Here is a 22,119-nt window from a genome sequence, read left to right on the forward strand (position 1 = left end):
TGAGCTTTATGCTCTTTTAAGGGCCCTTCGGCGGCTAAAAGGAAGAAGGGGAACTATCTATACTGACTCCTGGTATGCCTTTGGAGTGGTACATACTTTTGGGAAAATTTGGGAAGAAAGAGGGCTGATAAATACAAAGGGAAGAGGCTTAATCCATGGAGAAATAATTAAACAAATCCTAGAGGCCATTCAAGAACCAAAAGAAATCTCTGTGGTCCATGTAAGGGGGCATCAAACTGGACTCCAATTCCAAACCCATGGTAACAATCTAGCCGACAGGGAAGCAAAAAGAGCAGCTCTGCTTATGGTGAGTGCCCCTGAGGTGACAATGGAGGAAGCCCCTGAATTTCCTCTACCCTCTTCTGAAAAGGAAATCGAGGAATTCAAGAAGATCGGAGGGGTCCTTGAAAGGGGGAAGCGGAGGCTGCCCGATGGGAGGGAAATAATATCAAGGGGAGTGGCGAGAAAAATCTTGCAGAGATTGCACAAACAAACACACTGGGGAACTCGGGCATTGGCGGAACAGTTTCTGAAATTCTTCGGGTGCAAAGGGATTTTTGAACTTTCCAAACAAGAGGTACAAGGGTGTGTCATCTGCCAAAAAGTGAATCAATCCAGATCCAGACAAATTGCCTGGGAGGGGCCGTCCTCTCTCATATAGGCCATTTGAAAGGATCCAGGTAGATTTCATGGAATTACCAAAAATTGGGAGATACAAATTTCTATTGGTGATAGTGGACAAATTGACTCATTAGGTGGAAGCTTACCCCAGGGCAAAAGCCACTGCACAGACTGTGTCAAAAATTTTACTAGAGGAACTTATCCCTCGGTATGGAATAATTGACTATATTGATTCAGATCAAGGGACACATTTTACTTCAAAAGTTATTAAACAAACCTCAGAAGCCTTGGGCATCAGATGGCAGTATCACACCCCTTGGCATCCTCAGAGCTCGGGACAGGTGGAAAGGATGAATCAAACCCTAAAGTCTCAATTGTCTAAACTTATGCTGGAAACAAAAATGTCTTGGATCAAATGCCTCCCTCTAGCTTTGCTTAACATAAGAACTATGCCGCACTCTGAGACCGGGTTGTCCCCCTTTGAAATGTTGTATGGAATGCCCTACAAACATGGAATGCCAGTGGGACACCCTCAAGTCGAAGATGTACAATTACAACCTTATCTCATTGCTGTAAACAAAAATTTACAGGATCTCCGAAGGCGTGGACTTATCCCCCAAAGTGCTCCCCTGGGATTCGCAATCCATCAGATACAGCCGGGAGATAAAGTGTTGATCAAAGCCTGGAAAGAACTTCCCCTCACCCTACACTGGGAAGGACCCTTCCTTGTCCTCCTCACCACTGATACTGCGGTCTGAACTGCAGAAAAAGGCTGGACTCATTTATCAAGGGTAAAAAAGGTTGAGGACTCAAATACCTCGGATTGGAGGATCACCACCCCTCCAGGAGAGCTGAAAATTAGGCTTCAGCGTCACCATAAATGACAAATCAGATAAGTTGTACCACTCCTAACTGTGATTGCTTTCCTTTTATTCATTTCGAATGTGTCTATTGTAATTGTTGGGGAGGGAACAGACCGAAGGGACTGTGTACCAATTGTCTAACCGAAGAAGAGGAAAATACTAGCCATCTCTTAATACTTGCCACATGGGCCGGACTTTTGGAACTAGACTCTCCTGAGTGGTACGAAATTTACAAAAAGGGGATAAAAGGGAAATTGGATGCCAAGGCAGAGATTTTGGCAATTGAGTGCCGAAAGACTATCAAAGTACCGTGCAGAAGTGATACGATTAAGCTGTCTCGGTGGGTGATCTATAAAAGGAGATTCACTATCAGGACAACAAGGGCCCCTGAAGCTTATCCTTGCTGCCGAGAAGATGGTCTTCCCCGCCATATGTTCACATATGGGCGAAGGGCGAGGCAGAGGGGTACATCTGTGGGGAATCCTGACTGTCCTGAGTCTAGCCGTGTGCTTGACCAAGGGGGCCATCCCCGAGGTGCCTCTGGGGGTGAGTTCCCCAGGGAAGTGTGAGCAGTGCCTGACTGCCACATTAACCGGACAGATAATCGACTGCCCTCCAGGGCAACAAAGAGGTTATTGTTGGTCTAATGGCACTCGATTCAGTCTCTGTGAATTGGAGGAGGAGGTCCGGTGCCGACACTCAGGGGTAAGTTTTAAGGACGGTCAGTCAAGAATTCGTGTTGTGGGAAGGGAAAAAGCTCCACATGTCATACGTAAATAGAGAGTTAGGATGCTTTCCCCAATCCCAGTTTGTGCACAGAGCAATAAAACCGTATGGGTGAAAGAAAAAAGACAACCAAACTCATTGGTAAACCCTTTTGTGGTACTCTTCATAGCCTGTTCTATTGCAAGTATTATTATTCTTCTTGGCCTAATCGCTTGCTTTATTAGAAACTAGAAGGAGGGAGGAGGGAGCGGAAGAGCAGCCAGGACCTTGAAAATATTTAAAGAAGGTGAAACACTCCCAGGATGTGGTGAGATTTCTCAAAAGGATTATGATCCCAATTGGTATTAATAGTCTTCTTCACAGGAAACAAATATAATAAAGAAGCACGAATTTTTAATTTAATAAAATTATTAGGTGGGGGACTGTGATAAATGTGACACTGGGTAAAAATTTGTGATAAAAGAATATAGCAAGATATGTTAGATTGGTGTTAATATAAAAAGGTATGGTCCGTAGAAACTATTCCCCCCCAGGTTTCCACGGTCCTCAGTCCTGAGACAAAGAGAACAGGACGAGGACCATTACGAGAAACAAAGACACTAGCTAACCCAGATAAGAATCGGCATCGCACCCAGACAGAGAAATTCCTCTCCAAACGAAAAAGAGAATTCTCCGCCAAGGAATACACATGGAAATAAACATGGACCGGCGAGCTCCATCCGCATGTGAAAAGGATTTTCCTGGAATATGGTCTGCAGAGTCCGGCAAATCCGGGAAGCCCATCTGAAAATTATTTGGACTATTTGGACTATCCTGGGCACCTGTTCCACCTCGGGACACGAAAACCCCTATAAAACCCCGAGCTGCGACTTGCTCCGTGTGGATTTGGGAAAACCGTGCCTGAGAGTGCGGTCCTCTCTTCCACCCGGCGCTGCGCTGTGAATCCTTTTGTGGTTTTTTCTTTTTATCGGTAATTTGGATTGTTTTATTAATAAATTGTTTCTTTGTTAATCCGATTTTTGCCGTTGAGTTTATAACACCAGGAATGATCAAATACATTGCTACAGGCACAGAGGAATGACTTACCAGTTAGCTTAAGACATCCTTCCTGTAACATGCTCTTTACTGTGCTCTAGTAATGCTAAATATAGTTTGCATTTATTCAAACTACACACATTTAATGACTAGAACTCACTGCAGCTCAAGTTTCAAAACATTTCTGGAGTGCCACAGAAATGTATTAAGAGGAAAAACAGGCAAAGAAGGGGGGCACACAGGTGACAACCTCCCCCTCACCCCACTTTTACACATTAGAACAGGCCACAAAGCACTGTGGTCCTTTCCTCTTTTTGAACTTCCATTACAAGGCAAATGAAGTAAAAAACCCTACCAACATGACAGTTCTCTGTTTTCTTCACATCATAAAACTGTGCAAGTAAGTATGAATGCAGACAGCTCACTTCTCATTATCTCCCAAAGAGTTGAAGTCAAAATAATGCCACTCACTCTGAACAAACAAGCACTCATACACTCCCTTGCCCAGTTCTAACCAAACCAGCAACTTCAGTTTATAATGCACATCTCAAAGGGAAAAAAAAAAAAAAAAAAAAAAAAAAAAAAAGACACACATAAAAATTCAGGACTGCCATCCATCTCAACATTTTAGGAAGTTCTGAACTAAAATACTCCTTTGCCTTATAAGGTAACTTTCTGCAGAGCTGTCACAACCACTACCACCACTCCTTCTCAGTGCTCTTAAAGGAACAGTGGCATACATGTTGCAGACTACATACTTGATACTATCACACCTCGTTTTACGTCAATTGCTTCGGTACTCTCAGATCTGAAGTTGGCAATCTTATCCATACTGGAATCACATATTAATTAGAAGATACATCTTTTTAAAAAGAACATAATTTCACATGGCATAACCTTAGATTAGGCCAAATACGGTTATTTCAAGCTTTTGAAAAATGCAAGTGGATAAAAAGAAGAGATGAGTTCTCTTCCTAGGAAAGCTATCACTTCTACAAGCTTTCTTTTGCTTCAAGGCAACAAACACAAACAGAATGACAAACCTCTCCTTGTTTAATAGTTTAATTTAACTGACAGCAAAATGCACCCTTGTAATCACAGAACAGCCGAGATTGGAAAAGACGTCTGAAGGTCATTTCATCCAACCTCCCACCCCCTCAAGCAGGTTGCCCAGGACTATGTTCAGGCTTTTGAGTATCTCTCAGGATGGAGACTCCACAACCATCCCAGGCAATCTGTGACAGCACTCAATCACCATCAGATATAGAAAGCATTTCCTGATGTTCAGGGAAACCTCCTGTGCTTCAGTTTGTACCCACTGTTGGTACTTGGGCACCACTGAATAGTGTCTGACTCCATCTCCTTTGCACCCTCACTCCAGTTACTTACGTACTGGTAAGATTCCCCCCCACAAGACCTCTTGTCTCCAGCCTGAACAGCCCCTGGCACCCTCAGACTGGGGAGATGCTCCAATCCCTTTATAAGCTTAGCAGCCCTTTGGTGAACTCTTTCCAGTGTGCCTGTATCTGTCTTGAACTGGGAATCCCAGAACTGGACCCAGTATTCCAGTGTGGGCTCCCCTGAGTAGAGGAAGGGATCACTCCTTTGGCCCACTGGCAACACTGCAAACAGAGCCAGGGAGACTGACAGCCTTCTTTCAATCTCAAAGGCCAGCATCATCCTCTTTTATGCCTACATAGTCAAAAAAAAGTAACTACAAAAAGCCAGTTCACAGTGAACAAACATCTGTGGCTTTAATTTTCTTTAAATACTAGGTTTTCTTGAAAAGAGGAAAATTCTACCAGGACAATGCTATAGCATGCATCTTTCACATGCCTATACAAAATAAAATGCTAGTGTTCAAAGCTACATAAGAAAGGGGAAGATGAAGCTGGCAATTTTTCAGTTAAAGGAATTCATGCCATATACAGTGAAGTAATACTCAAATGAAAGTGATTTATAACAGATGACTGCAAAATTACCTTTGAACACTCTGTTTTTCATTTGGAAAAACAGGAATAAATAGCAGAATGTTTACTCCTAAAGTCATTTTTTCCTACTAAAAAAAAGAGAACAGAAAACACCTTTGACAAATCCTTTCTAAGACTCAAATTTTCCATTAATTTCAAAATATTAACGTTTAGCAAATCCTTGGACATGCAAGAACAAATGAGAGCTTTAACTTTCTAACTAAGGTTTTAAACAAACACAAGTGGCAAAAGATGTGTCATATCCTGTGTTCCACTAGAACACATAGTCTGTTTCACTGTAGGTTACTGTGATGCCTTTATCCCCACATCTTTTACTACTTGTTTGTTCATTTTAATTTTATAAATGGACTGTTTTGCTGCAACTAATTCCATCAAGGCCAGCCACAAGCTAAGGACATATTCCTTGTTCCACCCTATCTCTCTATTTCAATAGACCACTCTTGCTTATGAGCAGTACTACGTAAGGGAAAACCTCCACAACTTTGGTGTTTAAAACTCATCAATTCTTGTGAATTACTAGCTGCTATTTAGCCAAGCCATAAACATGGCATTTAGTAATTTTATTTAAAAAACAAATCCCTGAAATTATTACCCTGGAATGAAGTAAATGCAAAATTCTTTCACAGGAGTAAAAAAAAAAAAAAAACAACAAAAAAAACCCCCAAACAACAAAAGCCTGGTTCAAAAGTAATCTGGTGCTCTGACAGCTGACGCTGTAAACAAGCCTGCCATTAAAAGGGACTCTTACAGCCGCCAAGTCGTGAACAATGGCGAAGCATTTATTGAAGTACTTCCTATAATTGGATCCACTTTATCTTACCACAGTGTTGTGCTTCTCCATTCCCATCAGAAGGAGAAATGGGACAGAAACAGGACAATATAGTGTCAAGAGTCTTGTGTGATATGTCTTATCATCCAACGTGTAAAAGAGGCACAAGAAAACTGCCTTTGTGTTGATCATTTGCCCCAAACTGACATATTTAATACTCTACACAATTACCTGTTATGTAACATGTCGTTCAGTCAAATCTTCCAAAGTAATATAATGTCTTGTTCCAAAGTACTAAATAATTTGCTTTTTGTGTACATCTCCTGTTGCATTCAGTAAATCTACTTAAGGTTTCTTTCCATGCGACAAGAAATTGCCTTAACTCACGCATTCCATTAAAGCAGACAGCCAGTGCTTGGCTTTCAATTGGGCCTTTGTACAGTCCATGGAACGATAAAATGACAACTCTACTGTATCAACACGTACTCTACAGGCTAAAGGAAGTCATATTTAAGCAGATGACTCACAATAAAGTGATGTCATATCAAGTCTGCTATGTAAAGAAAAATGCAGTTTAAAGATTGCTATTAGCAATTTTATGTATATGTATGTAGGCAGGTGTTGAAGTATTTAGGGTCTACAAAAGCCCTATTATGCCACATCCATTACTGCTTATTTTTACTACTCAGGAATCCTGAGGATCCCAGAAAGCAATTTTCAAATATCAAACAAAAGCCAAACTTCAAAAATACTTTTCCTATACAAACTGTTATATAACAATTCCTATAAACAAAATTGTTTATATACAATAAATTCTTGCATTTAATACAACCATACCTCAGTTTCACTGTGGAATCAAAACCCCTATTCTCTTCCTAGAGCACAAGCAAGACAACCTCTTGGTTTATGTCGTACTATCATACCCCAGTTGCCCTTTAGCTAAAACTCACAAGTCTGGATAAGCAGACAACACAGTTCTTAGTAACTTTCTGGTCTCACCTTTTTACACTTTAAAGTTCTGCATTTTTGGACATAACTCTTACATCATATTTTTATATGTTTCACAAAATACCAATGAAAGGTTTTATTACACTCTATCATGCTGGTAAGATTTCCTTTTCAATCAGATTTGATAACCATGGATTCTTTGTCCCAGCTTTTCAATGTATTATGTAAATCAGTTTTTCCTGAGAACACAGCTTGTTTAGTACTTAAAATTTATGTAACTCAAGTAACATCACTTGCCAAGACCTGAGGTCTGTAGACAGGTTGTACCCAGAACCTCAACACAGCCTGCTAGCTCTGCAGCACACGTATCCCTTCTGAAGCTTCACTAACAGTAGCATAATGTATTGAACACAGCAACATGAACAACCATTCTCCAAATTTCAGAATATTCTGTTTCTTCAATAAGTCTGTTAAAATTAGGAAATTTAAGACATAGTGACTCATTAAGGGACTTAAGTGAGACCATAGGGAACACACGAGGAGGCCAAGGGCAGTCCTTTGGTTCCAGCTTAAATGTAAAGACAATTTTTACATCCAGACAACACTGGAAGTAAATGACATGGCTCTCAAAGTAGTTTACAAGCAAATGTCAATTTAAAAAGAGAATCGTATACTTCATATGAGCCTATGTATGCTTACTAGTTTCAAAAGGTTATAATAGACCTGCAAGCAAAATCAGTCCATTTCCTCTCTTTTGTATATACAACCATTGCTACTTTTTAAATGTTGCTTTTAGCTAAACATAGTCCCCTTCCTCTTTCATTCCAAGAGCTGGAAAGTACATTTCCAGACACTACAGTATTCCACAGATGCAATGTTTTGCAATTGCTTATGCTACCCCATCATTCAGATACACTGATTTATTAAAGAAATCTTACCCAGTGTCTTCTGTTCTTCCAAATACACATGTATATTAACATCAAAATATTTTGATTGAAACATTACCTATTTTCATTCATGACTCAGCTACAAGATCTCATTAAGTATCGTGTGATTTGCATAACAATATGCAGACAGTTCACACCAGCTATACAGAATATATAAACAATGGCTAAATTCAAGTCAAATTATTTTGCCCTTGCCAACACCTCCAACTCCCTGACTGCTTCAGGTTCATTGACTCAGGATAACTCATGAAGCCACAAGACCTGGAAACATTCAGTACTAAAGACACATGATCAATCTGATGACTCCACACCCCATCAGAGAACAGCTGCATTATAAGAGGGTAAAATCTAACCGACATTTTGCCAGATGAAAAGTACCAACTGCCTTAGCTGAGCCTTTGATATCAGCAAGGCAGCCATTAGAAACACCAGCAGGCAACAGTCTGCAATCCCCACATCACCCCCAGCTCTAACCTCTGCTAAACAAAACAAAACAAAACCAAACATACACTTGAATCTTTCAGAATTCACATATTAACAAATCTGTGACAAACTCACTACTAATCGACATGGGAACTCTCAGTAAGACTCTTTCCAATTGCTATCTTTTAACTCCCTAGAGGATGCAGAAATTGATGTTTTCAACTGTACAAGGACACAACATGGCATGTTTCTCTCTAGCAGCTGCCACCACACACATAGCTAACAGATTCATGAAACTCTGCACACAGTAAGCAACAGCTGGGCAACCAGCCCAGCCAACAGATTTTTAAGCCTTCAGCAGCTGAGGCAGCCTTATACTGGGGTAATTCAATTCTTCCAAAGCTTGATGGTTTATAATCCAACTTCTGGGAGGCCAGCTGAAGTCATACATAGCCTTCAGAGTAAGAAATCATGGCAGCATACCCCATGTGCTCCCTGCACACCAAAGGGTAGTGAGAGGAGACATCTGCTGAGACCTTGGCTAAGTCAGGACAACTGTCACTTGTGATCAAAAGAAAAAGTCCATTTAGAAAGCACGTACACAGGAGCACAAATGCTAAAACTACTGCTGTTCTGCACGTCCTCAACATCACGTTAAGATTTGCACTTTAAACAACTGGATAACCTGGAAGGTATGCAGAGTTCTTCAATTACAGTCCGTAAGCTAGCAAGCCACCTAATTAAAGAGATTTCTATCAACACATTTTTGTTCCCAATTCTGCAGTCACTATTTAGGCAAATAATCTTCTCAGCTGCTCTAACAGAAGTCACTGTGAGACAGAAGTAGTGTTAGGCTACTTAAACACAGGTCTCATGTATCTCCCATATTAAGAATACAAAACAATATAAACAGGGAATCCATGCTACTAAACATAGCTGAGAAAACGTAAATTCTCCTTGCTCAGGGGTTACAAAAGAAAATAGCACACTGCAATTATTATACAGTATACATTATATATTACATAGTAAAAATTAAGAACCCTGTTATCAACAATGTGATTTGGAAAGCAAGTAAAATGGCACCTTTGCAGAAGCTAAATGAGAAAAGCTACTCTAAGTCAATGCTTTAGGTAAAACTGAAGTTTAATTTTACTGTCCAATTAAACAGCAGCAATCATAACCCTATTAAGTCTCATAATATTTATACAGAGCAGTGAGCTCATTCCCAGCTGAGATGATGAAAAGGTTGATTGACATCAAAGAAAAATTAACCTTAATATTTAAATTCTAATATAGTAGGATTCATTATGCACCTAGGGATACTTAAGGAGATTCTAGCATGATACCTTTCTGACGTATGTACTTTCATCAAAAAACACAGGAGTATGTAGATGGTGCATGGCACCCTGCTGGGCTGTTGTCTTAAAGAACATCAGCCAACCTGAGCCAAATGGAATGTTCTCAGTATCTAAAATGGAAATTTCTCCAGTATCCTAGATGCAAATAGTTAAAAATACTACTTTCAAAAAGGACTTTCCCATTAGGATGGACACGTTTGACAAGCTTTTATGAACATTATGTAATACTTCTGCAGTGAGGGAACATAGAAGGGATAAGGAACACCAACTTCTCAAGACTTCCAAAAGTCAGGATCATAAATACAGCTAACAAGTGCACAGTCACATTACAGCTTCTGAAGGGTGATGTTTGCCCAAGTCTTATTTCTCCTACAAAACCACTTGCTGTCTGCTACCCTCAAGAACTACAAGATCTGGTTTCAACTCAACAGAGGAGGGTCAACACAATTACGTTGTTTCCAAAAAATACACAACACTTGTAGAAATAACTTGTAGAAAATAACTCAGACCAGTTTTTCTACTACATATTACATATGTTGACCTTACCACTAACAATGAATGCACCTATCATTAGATCACTGGCCAGCACTGCATCAACTCTGTTTTCTTTCTTACTTCCAAAATCACAGACTGCAAGAGTTGAAGATGGATATGTCACTCTTCCAGTATTGACTACTCCCACAAACCACCCATGGAATCTTTCATTTCACTGAAGAAACCACTGGACAATTTAAAATTTCAGGTATGTGGTTAAATAGGGATTGTTCTGTAACACTCCTCTTATTTCAGTCAGGGCACACATGAAAAATATCTTCAGGCACTGACTCTTTGTACCAGAATTTTAAGACTCCATTTGGCTGCTATGTGGAAACTGGAAAAAATAATGACAAACTGTACTACTCAATTAATCTTTCTTCTAGTAAACAGATTATTTTCTTTGACACAGTTCACAGCTCTGTAAGAGTAAGGTCTTGAAGACAGAACAACAGAATACCTCTGATAGTTTCAGGACGTTTTGTCTGGATCAGTTTGCATTCTGTCATATATTATGTAAGTTTCCAGAAATCAAAATTTGAGTTTTATACAGACCGGTTCTGCAAAACTGTGCATGAATGCAAAGATACTAAAAAGTGACCAGAACCACAACCAAAAAAGCCATTCAATATGCAACTTATTTTCAGAAAACAACTGTCAGTGTATTGCAAGTCAAGGTTTTTAAATTAACTTAATGTGTCAAGGGTTTTCTTACTGTTATAAATGCAATGGCAAATATCGGATTAACAAAGAGACAATTTATTAATAACACGATATCGATCACCAACAAAAAGAGAAAACCACAAAACAGGAAAAAACCAACGCTGCGCCGGGTGGATAGGGGTCTGCACACCAGGGTACAGGACGCCCAAATCCACGCCAAACGATCCTCAGTCCACCGTTTTATAGGATTTTTCTGCCCTTAGGCAGTCCAGGTGTCCAGGGTGGGCCGAATAGTCCAAATTTCTTTTCGATGGCCTTCCCGGATCTTGTCAAGTCCCGTTAATCCATTCCGGGAAGGTCTTTTCTTATGCCAATTGTACCAGTCAGTCTTATGTTGATTTCAGTGTGCATATCGTGCCAGGGCATTGATGAAATCTGCATCATCGTCAAGAAGGAATTCTCCTTGCATTGGAGAGGAAGTGATTCTTATCGGGGCTGGCTAGCGTCTTTGTTCAGTCTGATGATCCTTGTCTCATTTCGCAACTGAAGCTGTGCAGGCTGGGGGGGGAACGGTTTGCTACCTACTGGACTTTACATTTTATTAACATCATTCTTATTATACATTGGATTATTATTTTATACACAAATTTTTACACCAAATTTATCACATTACTCCCAATCTTCTCTATCATATGAGTCAAAATAGAAAAAAACTTTAACATGATCACACATTCTTGCATTGTCCGGGCATCTCAAAAAAAGTAAAATTCTTCTCAATCAGCAAACATGGCAAGAAAAACAGAAACTTAGACTTCTGTATATCAAGTACTTCCAAGGAAAACACCAAGTTCCAGTTTCAGCTCTCTATACATATCAACCCAAAAACTCTATGGTCAGCCTTAATTTAAAAGCCCTAACTGAAATAAAAGCCTGTCTTAGCCAGCTGCATGGCTTATCAACCCACTGTCATCTGCAAGGATTGTAAACATCAGTTGGGATGTTGTGTATGGTTAGTAAGGAAATTATATGATCCTGAACATAACTTCCTCTGAGGATTTCAAGATGAGAGATGGCTCCCATTTATACTGCTCTCCCAAATCTTTGTTAATAAGCAAGAACAGATGAAAGTGACAACTAAGTTTATGATATGTGACCTTGTTTGTAAGTGGCCCTGACAAGGAAAATATTCAGTCTTTTCAGCAACCTTTCTGGTGCCTTCATGATTGAGATTACTATAGTGGCTAGCACAATTTTTAAAAATGCTTTGCATACTGTTTTCATCTTTGGCATACCTCTAGCTGCTTGGGCATGACAAACAATCCAGTACCTACTTTCACACCTGCAGCAAGCCTTCCTCAAGTTTTGATACTAACTGCAGCTACATGTGAATAAGCAAGAACTTCCCACTCCAAAGGCCATGGAAAATCATGTATAGCCAAAAATAATTAATCTAATAATGATGCAAAAATGTTAAGCACATCATTCTGGAATAGACAACAAATCATGTCTTCACTGCTTCCAGATACCTCCTCCTAAAAATTCCTCCACAGCAACAGTTGCCAAGATTTAGATGCTATGTATGCACATATGCTGCACATATCTGATAGAAATGGGTTTCCTATACCAAGAGTCCTCTCAAAAGTTGCAGAAAACTGTACCCTCCATTTTTTAAGAGAGTGATTTCACAAGAGACGGTCCACCACTTAGGATGATGTGATGAATCACATCAACTCAGCAGCTTGAAGACAGACTGGAAGGTTATTAAACACACTTTGTTTGATTTTAAGCTATGAGTCAAAAGTTTGTTGAAAATGTTGCCTCTGGTGTGAGGCTGGTGACCTGGTAAATTGGGGGCCACGGTGAACTTACAAACTAGCCAGACAAACCACGTGTGACACCAATATGATGAACGGTGGAATGCGATTTATTTCCCATGGGCACCTGCTTAAGTAACCTCGGTGCGCCCACGTGACTCTCGGAAGGGGATAGACAGCAGGGTTACGGGGCAGCAGCATGGAAAGGAGGAGGACCCTATTCTCCTCATCCATCGCGTGATCTTCCGTGCGATTTTGCTAACTACATTTCCCCCCTCTCTATGACTAATAAAACTTTCAACTTATACAAACTGCATAAACATAACAACAACAAAGAACTGGAACAACTTGTTAGTAGAATGTGCGAGCAAGTTAAACTTGTTAGCCAATAAATGCTGACGTTGTTGTCTTTTCAAGCTAGCTGTCTTTGCTCTAAAAGCATAATGTCAATTCTGCTTAAGCGAGCTTTAACAAACTGGGTTATTTTGTTAAGCAAACAAGGGCCGAACACGAGGGCAAGCAATATGGTAACCATTGGTCCGATCAAGGTGGAGACAACGGGGGCAATCCAAGGATGTTGGCTGAACAGGGAATCAAACCAGTTTCGCTGCTGGAACTCTTGGCCACAGCGTATAAGTCTTTCTTTAAGTTCTGCCATGGATTGCCTGATCGGACCTGAATGGTTAACATATGTGCAGCATTCCTCGTTCAATGCAGCGCAAAGTCCTCCCTGTTGCATCAGCAACAGGTCCAAACCTCATCGGTTCTGCAGCACCATCTCCGACAAGGAGAACAGAGATTCTTCCAGTTTTAAAATGTTTTTGTGAATCTCAAGGAGGTCTTCATCAATTGCTCGCTGGAGCTGCAACAAATTCTGTTTCTGTGTGACCAGCGAAGAGATGCCTGTAGCTGCTCCTGTTCCACCTAGAGTTAGAAGTACTGCCAAACTGACAGCTGTTACCAGTTCTCTCTTTTCGCGATAGCGTGCTTCGAAGTGGAGCATTACCTCGTCATCTGTGTGGTACAGGATCCTAGGGATGACAGCGACTTGAACACAGAAATCGTTAGTTGCATCAAACTGCCTGATGGAGACACATGGGGTGATACCTGTGGTATGACAAGCCCACACACTCCCTGGTGCTGGAATGGCCCATGACTGTTGTTGGTCTAGGGTGATCGAGGTGTTACAGTGCTGTTTGTTTTGAGTGGCTAGGGATCTGCTGCCAATGCACAGTCCGTACCCTGAGATCATTCCCAGAGTAATTCCCTTGCGGGAAGTGTCCCACTTACATTGTTTGGGATTGGCTCTTTTAGAATATTCAAACATTATGCTGACACCTATTCCTTCGTAAAAGGGTGGTTTGGCGTCATAGCACAACCAGCATGACTTGGTCAGGTTAGGTTGTGAGTATTTTAGTGACGCAAACGCAGCGTATAGCATTCGATCGAACAGACCCTGCGAGGCTACTTCGGGTCTGGGACTGGCTGGTACTGAATCGGGCTCTGCCGTTGCAACGAGCGTTTTCTCTTTTTGTGAGGTTATCAGCTCGTTGGGCCCTACTGCAATGTATCGTGTGGGTGGATGAGTTCTGATGATCTGTATAACTGTGCCACGGTCAGGGGCCAGGCGTATTGGGTCGTCTTCACGCCTGTACACTGACCACAATCTGCCGATCGCCCATGTTGGGTCTTGGGGTCGCAGTACTGTGACTGTGAGGTGAGAGCAATTTCCCGGGGATTTACCTTGGTATGTACTTTTTGATATACAGCCATGAGGCCAACTTGTTACTTTTAGGAACTCATCCTCCCTTGGAGGTTTCCACCGGTTACCTGTTACTATGGTTTCACAACCCCAATACCTACAAAACCAGTAACCTGATTTAGTGCAACAACTCTTTCCGGGGTTGTGGCTTGGACACCAGTATGTCCCTTCTTCAATAACTCTTGCCTTACCGGATCGGTCTCTCGTAAAGATGTCTGTCAGACGCACCGTCCACGCGGGTGAGTTGGTTTTGGACCGACCTATCACATCGCCGGTGATAAAGTTCCTAAAGGTCCAAATGCTTGGCTCTTAGGGATGATTACCTGCGCCTAGGTGAACTGATGGCAGCGCAAAACTGATACACAAGAACAAAGCCAGAAGTTTGACTGGCAACCTGTAGTGGACAACCTGTGGAAAGACACTCGAAGGCAGATTGTTATCTAGTCTTCTCACTGGAAATATTCGTGCTGCAACCTCTGGCAGGTCTGCAAGTGCTGTTTGTATCTTTCCCCAGTCTGTCAGGGGCATGGACTTAGTCTTTTTTCTATGTGCATGCCTCATGGGCAAGCCTGTGTGTTTAAAGAAAATTGCTGGTGTGTCCTCTGTGTCTGTACTAGAATCTGAATCATCACTAGACTCCCCACTGGTGTGACACTGTCCCTTGTATTCAATTCCCTGCCCCTTGTATTCACGTCCCTGTCCCTTGTATTCACTTCCCTGTCCCCTGTATTCACTTCCCTGTCCCCTGTATTCACTTCCCTTGTACCACCCTTCTCGGACCGGCTTTGAGACCTGCTTGACCTCCTCCTCCTCCGAGTGAGAGGAAGTGGAGTAGTCAGACACTTCCTGTCTCCTGTGGTTTTTGCTCTGACTCCGCACTCTGGGTTTCTGGTGGGCAGGTGTGCCACTCCTCCTGCTCCGCCTCTTTTCCAGGGGCATCTCTGCCTTAAAAGGAATGGCTGGGGAACCCGTTCTCCGATTGGGCTCCGATTTCTCCTCCCCTCCGTGGACCACACCTCCCCCTTTTTGGTCCCAACCGCGCGTGTCTGTGGCGCGAAATTTCACGGAGCTACGCCCTTCTTCTTCAGCCTCGGCGCCATGTTGTGGCACATATGGAGGTGGCCTCACGTCTATTTGCCTTAAATCTGCACTCACAACACTTTCCCTTGGGCTCAGGGGGTTCTCCGATGGGTTAGACCCGACCGCGGAAAGGGACTTTAGGACCGGGGATGAGGATCGCGATCGCGAGTTAGTTTCAAGCGCCCGCCCGCTCTCCGCGCCAGGACTCCCGAGCATGGACCACGAAAGGTTATCGGTTTCAAGCCCCTGTTCTTTCTCAGTGCGATCATTTTCAAACGCAGTCTGTGTGGCTGCTCCGATGCCCAGCCTGGGAGTTAACCTCAGGCATTTTTGAGCCGCAGCCCACGTCTCCTGCTCCTCCAGCACTTTCTGCAGTGCTTTCATCACTTTGCCCCAGCTTTTAAGATTTTTGCTGGTAGCAGAGACTATAACGTCTCTCGCAAGTGCATTAGTACACCTCTCCCAGCATTCTGAATGCAGAATATTAATTCCCCACTGTCCATAAATCTCTGAAATTACCTTGCTCAGCATATCCATCTCAATGCCGGTGGTACTGAGGAGCATCCCCCTCCACCAGGGTCGTCCGTAGCGCCCTGGTCGCCTCCCGTTACCAGCGTGTCACCCGTCGCCCGGAGCGCACACGCCCTGTGTGTTGGGGGGGCACGTTCCCGGGTTTCGGCACCACTTGTTGCCTCTGGTGTGAGGCTGGCGACCTGGTAAATCAGGGGCCACGGCGAACTTACAAACTGGCCAGACAAACCACGCGTGACACCAATATGATGAACGGTGGAATGCGATTTATTTCCCACGGGCACCTGCTTAAGTAACCTCGGTGCGCCCACATGACTCTCGGAAGAGGACAGACAGCAGGGTTACAGGGCAGCAGCATGAAAAGGAGGAGGACCCTATTCTCCTCGTACATCGCGTGATCTTCGATGCGATTTTGCTAACTACATGAAAATGTATGGATTTTCATACACAGCTTTATTTTGTGGGATCTTAAACTTATGGGTCATGTTGCCTACTACCATACAATCCTTAAGTTCATTGATAAACAATTATCTCAGAGAAACACATGAAAAGCAATGACAAGATAAACTGAGTTCAGACACACACAGTATCCTGAGGTCCAGCTACTCCCTTTTAATTAATTTCAACTAAATCCTCAGCCCCCTTAGAACTGGTATAATAACCATACTGATTTTTCACTTCTTTTGTTTCATGGCTGTACATACACACAGAAAAAGAAACGAAAACATTTTCATTCACACAATCTTTCCCTAGTGATACAAATAATTTCAAATTGCTTACCAACTGAATGTAAATAGGTATAGCATAAACCAAATAATAAAACATTTGTAAATGGTTGCTGATCCCCAAGAAAGACAAAAGAATAAGTAAAATTACTTTTCTTTCCATTAATAGCAGCCAAACACTTCAAAGGTAAATCTCACAAGGTGCACTGCATATAAACCTAAGTACTGGATGTATAACAACGACACACAGCCTCTTCTTGGAGTTGGGTTTTACTGACAGCAGACAGAAGCCCCCAAGCTTATCCTGAGAGTACCTCCAAAAAGATCTACTTCTTGAATAAACCCACTTAAAGATTACTCTTGTTCAGGCTGATAGTTTCAAGAGAATAAAGTTCCCTATAATCCATCAACATTTCTGTCTTGGATCTGCTACCTAACTGTGTTGCACGGACAATGATCTGTCAAAGAGTTAATACTTGCAATTTCAGTTCCCAAGTAATTTTAATAGAAGTAAATTGTTTCTCACTTGTCAGTTGCAGTACTGCAAATAGCAGTCTGTACACAATCTTAATCCACCTGAAACAATTTTAACTAGATTTTCAGAGTCTTTAGCAAGGCTCTTAGTCAAAACTCTTAAATTTAACTACAATGGAGTAAGTTTAGAGTGTCAGCAGAAATCAATTAAAAGTTTTAGAATGCAAAAACATTTCCAGCAGAGGTGCAGCTGCAATGCTAAATGTCCTCAAAATGTGATCAGAAGCAAAGAGGTAAAGTTGACACCATCTGCCAACAGTGTTTCAGGAAAGTCCCAACTGGAAACTGAGGCTGAAAACCAGTGGAAGGTTCTTCCAACACCATGGGTCTATGCCAGGTTAAGTAAAATTCAAGACTGGTGAAGGCAAAATACAGAAAGGAAGAGAAACAACCCTACCTACAGATGCAACAATAAGCTCAAATTAACAACTACTACCTTGGGAAAAGAGATTGTAGTATGATCCACCATGATTTCAAAATGTCCATTCAGTGCTCATCAGGAATCAAAGATACAAAGCAAAATACTAAAGATTCCTAGGAAAGGAGTAGAGAATGAGAACAGAAATGTGTTATTATGCCACACTATATGCAAACATTGTGATCTCATCTCAAGCACTGCATGATTATAATTATCATCCCCAGAATAGAGAAACAGAGGTGTCACAGAGATAGTTATGGATAAAGCCTAGGTACAGACTGACTCAATTTTAAGATTTTTCAGACTGGAGAAGAGACAACAGAAGTGAAATGATGAGAATGAGGCTTTTAGAGCCACAAGCAGGACAATTGTGATGAATTTAAAATAAAAATTACTAAGTTTCAGAATAAATTGTTAAAAAATTCAATAGAGGTACCAGTTTAAGAGCAAGAAATCAGATTCCTCCCAAACATAATGAAATTGTAAAACCCAATGCCATAGGATGTTAAGAGTCTAAAGAGCATACGTGAGTTTAAAAAAAAACCTAGACAAATACTTGGAACATACTACATTCATACCGCATTCAATTGCAGAAAACTAGAAAAAATCATCAGAGAAATGAATACTACAAGCTTGCTCTGTTAGTTATGAGTAACAATAATTAATTTGACCTTTGCTACAAAACAACGGAGACAGGAGTAATGCAGGAACAGATTTCAGGATCTGCCCTGTGATAAAGCACACTAAACATACAGCCCCAGACATGAAAAGTAGATGGGTATGTTATCAAAACACATGGTGCTTTTTAAACTGTCATTAGAACACTTCTAATACTGCTGGGAATTAAAGTTTTGCTGGTAAAATATTATCTCTTCTTAGAACTCTGTTCAGAAATTAGTCTGAACCTTTAGAGTAGCAGGAATATAATTCACTAAACAAAGTAATTTGTTTAAGAAATCCTCCTTTAAAAACCCTCCTTTCAGAAATCTGCAGCTGATTGATGGAAGTCAGCTTTCTCCTCAGGTGACCAGGCAAGGTTTGAGAACTTTTCCCCCAAGAATTTTATCTAAACACTAGCTTGAAAACTTGCCCCACAACTTCCATGGAAGTGCCATAATTCATTTCAACACTATGAATCTTCACATGATATATATTCCATGAATTTACATTACTTTAAAATATGCTGTTCTGTATGCAACATATTGCAACACAAGTTACAGCCCTCACTTTAACAGGAATTCAAGTTTCACTAAGTCATGAACACACTGCATACCTTTAAAGGTTTGTCAGTTTTAACTGACAGTTAGGTTCTTTGTCATTTCAAGAGAAACATAAGGGACACAGACTTGTCTTGGTTTCTTCCACACTGGCAGTTCTTCTCATCAAATGCTCCTATAAATAGCAATATTTTTTTGTCAGACAATTCTTGTACATTAATGTATTTGGGTGCGGCAGTGGAGCTTTTAAATAATTTTACTGAAATGTATCACTACCTATAGAAATGGAGGGTTTTAATTTAGTTTCAAGGGAACACAGATTCCTAGACAAACTGATTTTGAAGACCCTATTTTTAGTCTCTGTTCTTTCTTTTATTGCTCTTTTTGATCCAGTTGCACCTTTTTCTGCAATGCCTTTTTCAAGTCTGCCCTCACCTCTCAGAACACAATCCTGTTCAGTCACACCATCAGACATCTTTCCCCTCCCACTTTTTACGTTCTTGCCCAAAGTTCACATTTTCTGTCAACTGTGACTAAAATAAAGGGCACCAGCAATAAAAAACACTCCCTGAGACGCATTCATTTCTCTAAGGAAAAGCCATAAAAGTCACCTCATTTTCATTCAGCTGGTCTTTTCCCACTCATTCCTTTTCTTGGTCAATCATTGCACTAAGTTTGAAATCTAGTGTACAACTGGATTCATGAATCCCCAGAAGTCATTACAGCAAGATTTTTCAACCATTATTTCCCAGTCTCCTGGGGAAGACCATAAAGCACCCACAAAAGCAAACTCAGAAGGGAAAAGCCTATCACCACCAACTTTTCCTGTCTACCGGAAGTTTAAACGTTAAGAAGAGTCACAGCTCTGCTGCGTATGGCCTGTAGAGCAGTAAATTCAGTAAGGATTTCTGAACATGGTAGAAATTCAGCAGTAAACTGAGCTGAACAAACACAAACTAGTTCAGCTAGCAATCAGTAAATGAGCTTGGCCTGAAGGGTCCAGGTCAGATGATGCCATCTTCAGCACAGCAACTACAAGATGAATAGGACCTCTCCTGAGAACAGCACAGCAAGACCCTATGCTACCCTTTAACTTTGCAGAGACCTTTAAGGTGACAGCTGAAAACCACACAAAACTACTGAAACGCTGCTGTCCCTCTCCAATCGTAGATTAAAACGACAAATACTCCTGTTAAATGGCTAACAGAGCAATGAAGCAAGAGAGAATCATGAAAATGATTGCGAATGTTCACCACAGATATCAGCTTCCGTAGTCCTGCACTGAATTATTTATTAATAAGTTTCCATTGCTACAAAAGTGTCAGCTGAACTCACTCCAGCTCCACCACTCTGTGCACACTATCAACTGCCAGTGTGCAAAATATGCTTGAGATTGGCCTTCTGCAAATAATACTGGCCGGTAACATGTAAACCTTGTATTTTTAAAGGAATACTACAAATAATCCAAACAAATCAAACCTTTGCTATACAAGAGTCACTCAGTAAGGAAACGAAGTGGTGTTATCTGGTCTACTTCTAGTTTTATTTCTAGAGCTACCTCTTACTTGCAGTGGCACACATCTCTGGGGAATTTCTTGTTTGGTGGAAAAGCTGACTCCGAGACTTCTTTTCTTTTCCTTCTTTCTTCTTGCCTCTCCACGGAAATTCAGAACATCATCCAAACACAACCATCTGCTTTTACACCCACAGAACCCTTCCTATCATGGGTACACAACAGTCTGTGTAACACCTTTACTCCTCTCTGGCACCTCTCTATTGTTCTATGTGTTAAGTCACATCTCTATTGTTCCCAGGGCATGGTAACTAGGCTGGTATTTTTGACATTTTCACCTGGAAACATCCTTTCCAAAGTATCACAGGGATATTCTCTGAACCATTCCCACTTAGTCAATCAACATCCTTCCTGAGCAGTTGACATTCGTAGCTACCACACAGCTGGCACAGGTGGGAAAACTTCCCAGCTTCCACTCGTTCATTTAAACTGTTTTCCCAACCATACCACTGCACAGTGAGCTCCTCTTCAACAGCCCACCTAACTCTTCCTCATCCTCATACATTCCCCTCCAGGCCCACATGACTGGTTTTCAGAAGTTTTTGCCATCTTAGCAACACAAACTTTACCGTTAATCTCTAGAGAAATCAGTTCAGTCTCCCTGTGCTATTCATACAAAACCTTATCCATAAAAACAATCAAACTGAAATTTCCTACACATATTTTATTCAAAATATTAGTGAACAAAGCTTGGTATACCATGCTGATGTCTGTTCCACTGCATTGTAAAACAAATGGCTTTAATAAGCTTTTTAATCGAAAGCTAATATCTTATCACAACAGATATACCTTTGTGGAGTACACTTTTAAGGACTCAGCTCCCATGGGACATGTTATTCCCAACTCCTAATAACATCTCTGCAATCCAGAAAGTCACCTCATGTCTCTGTCACACTCCCAGACCAACCAACATCCCTGACACACTTAATGAACCCCAAACCAGCAACATCCCTCTCATATTTTCAAGCAGTGTCCTAGATATATCATGCACTGGCCCGGTACCTTGTGTGACAGTTTGTAATAGTTCATGACAGAACTGCAGCAACGCTGTGTAAATGAAAATACACAGAACACCACCTGTAAAATGCTACCCAAGGATTAATCTCACAGAAACTGGTGGAACTGCCATAGCAGGTTTTTCTCTAGTTGTAAAACAAGAAGATATACTCTAAATATTAAATTGTTCGTTCATTAAGCTGGGCTAAAACCACTTTAATACAAATGCAGATGCTGCTGTAAACTAAAAACTGAATGCACCTCTCCCTGCAGCTGAAGAATAAAAGAAACATACTCAGTAATGTTTTTCACTATCAATAATCCAGTTGTGGTAAATGAAAATGTTTGTGATATCTTTCATTGAACACAGTTAACAATTGCTCCTCATAGCAAATATGAAATTGGATAATGCCTGTTGAGAAAGATGCGACAGGAAGGGCTTGCGGATATGATTGCCCGGCAAGAAATACTGGAGATGTAAAACCTGCAAGTGAAGTAGAAATGAAAGTCAGCTTTGAGATGTGATCATGGCAGGCAGGAAGACTGTGATTAGCTGGAGATAGGTTGAGAGTATAAAAACAGAAGGACTCA

The 22,119-nt window shown here is 41.2% G+C and overlaps 2 protein-coding genes across 7 annotated transcripts in view; both read right to left on the bottom strand.

Moving 5' to 3' along the window:
- The window catches only part of LOC310908478 (uncharacterized protein), a 59,373-nt gene extending 37,928 nt beyond the window's left edge, over positions 1-21,445 (bottom strand). The window contains exons 1-2 of one of the 2 annotated variants that reach the window (XM_083859552.1): positions 19,016-21,445; positions 10,991-17,858 (exon numbers count right to left, since the gene is read on the bottom strand). In XM_083859552.1, coding sequence (XP_083715678.1) covers positions 14,764-16,098 — 1,335 coding nt within the window. In that variant the 5' untranslated portion in view covers positions 16,099-17,858; positions 19,016-21,445 and the 3' untranslated portion in view covers positions 10,991-14,763. Of the gene's footprint in view, positions 1-10,990 lie in introns of those variants that run through there. The other variant, XR_014589861.1, reaches the window with a different exon arrangement.
- Positions 1-22,119, bottom strand: part of KIAA1549 — a gene marked incomplete at its 5' end in the record, with an annotated part of 160,517 nt that overhangs the window by 119,693 nt on the left and 18,705 nt on the right. The gene's annotated exons all lie outside the window — the stretch shown is intronic.

The sequence above is a fragment of the Zosterops lateralis genome (assembly GCF_965231275.1).
Source record: "Zosterops lateralis genome assembly, chromosome: 4".
In the NCBI taxonomy this organism is placed as follows: Eukaryota; Metazoa; Chordata; class Aves; order Passeriformes; family Zosteropidae; genus Zosterops; species Zosterops lateralis.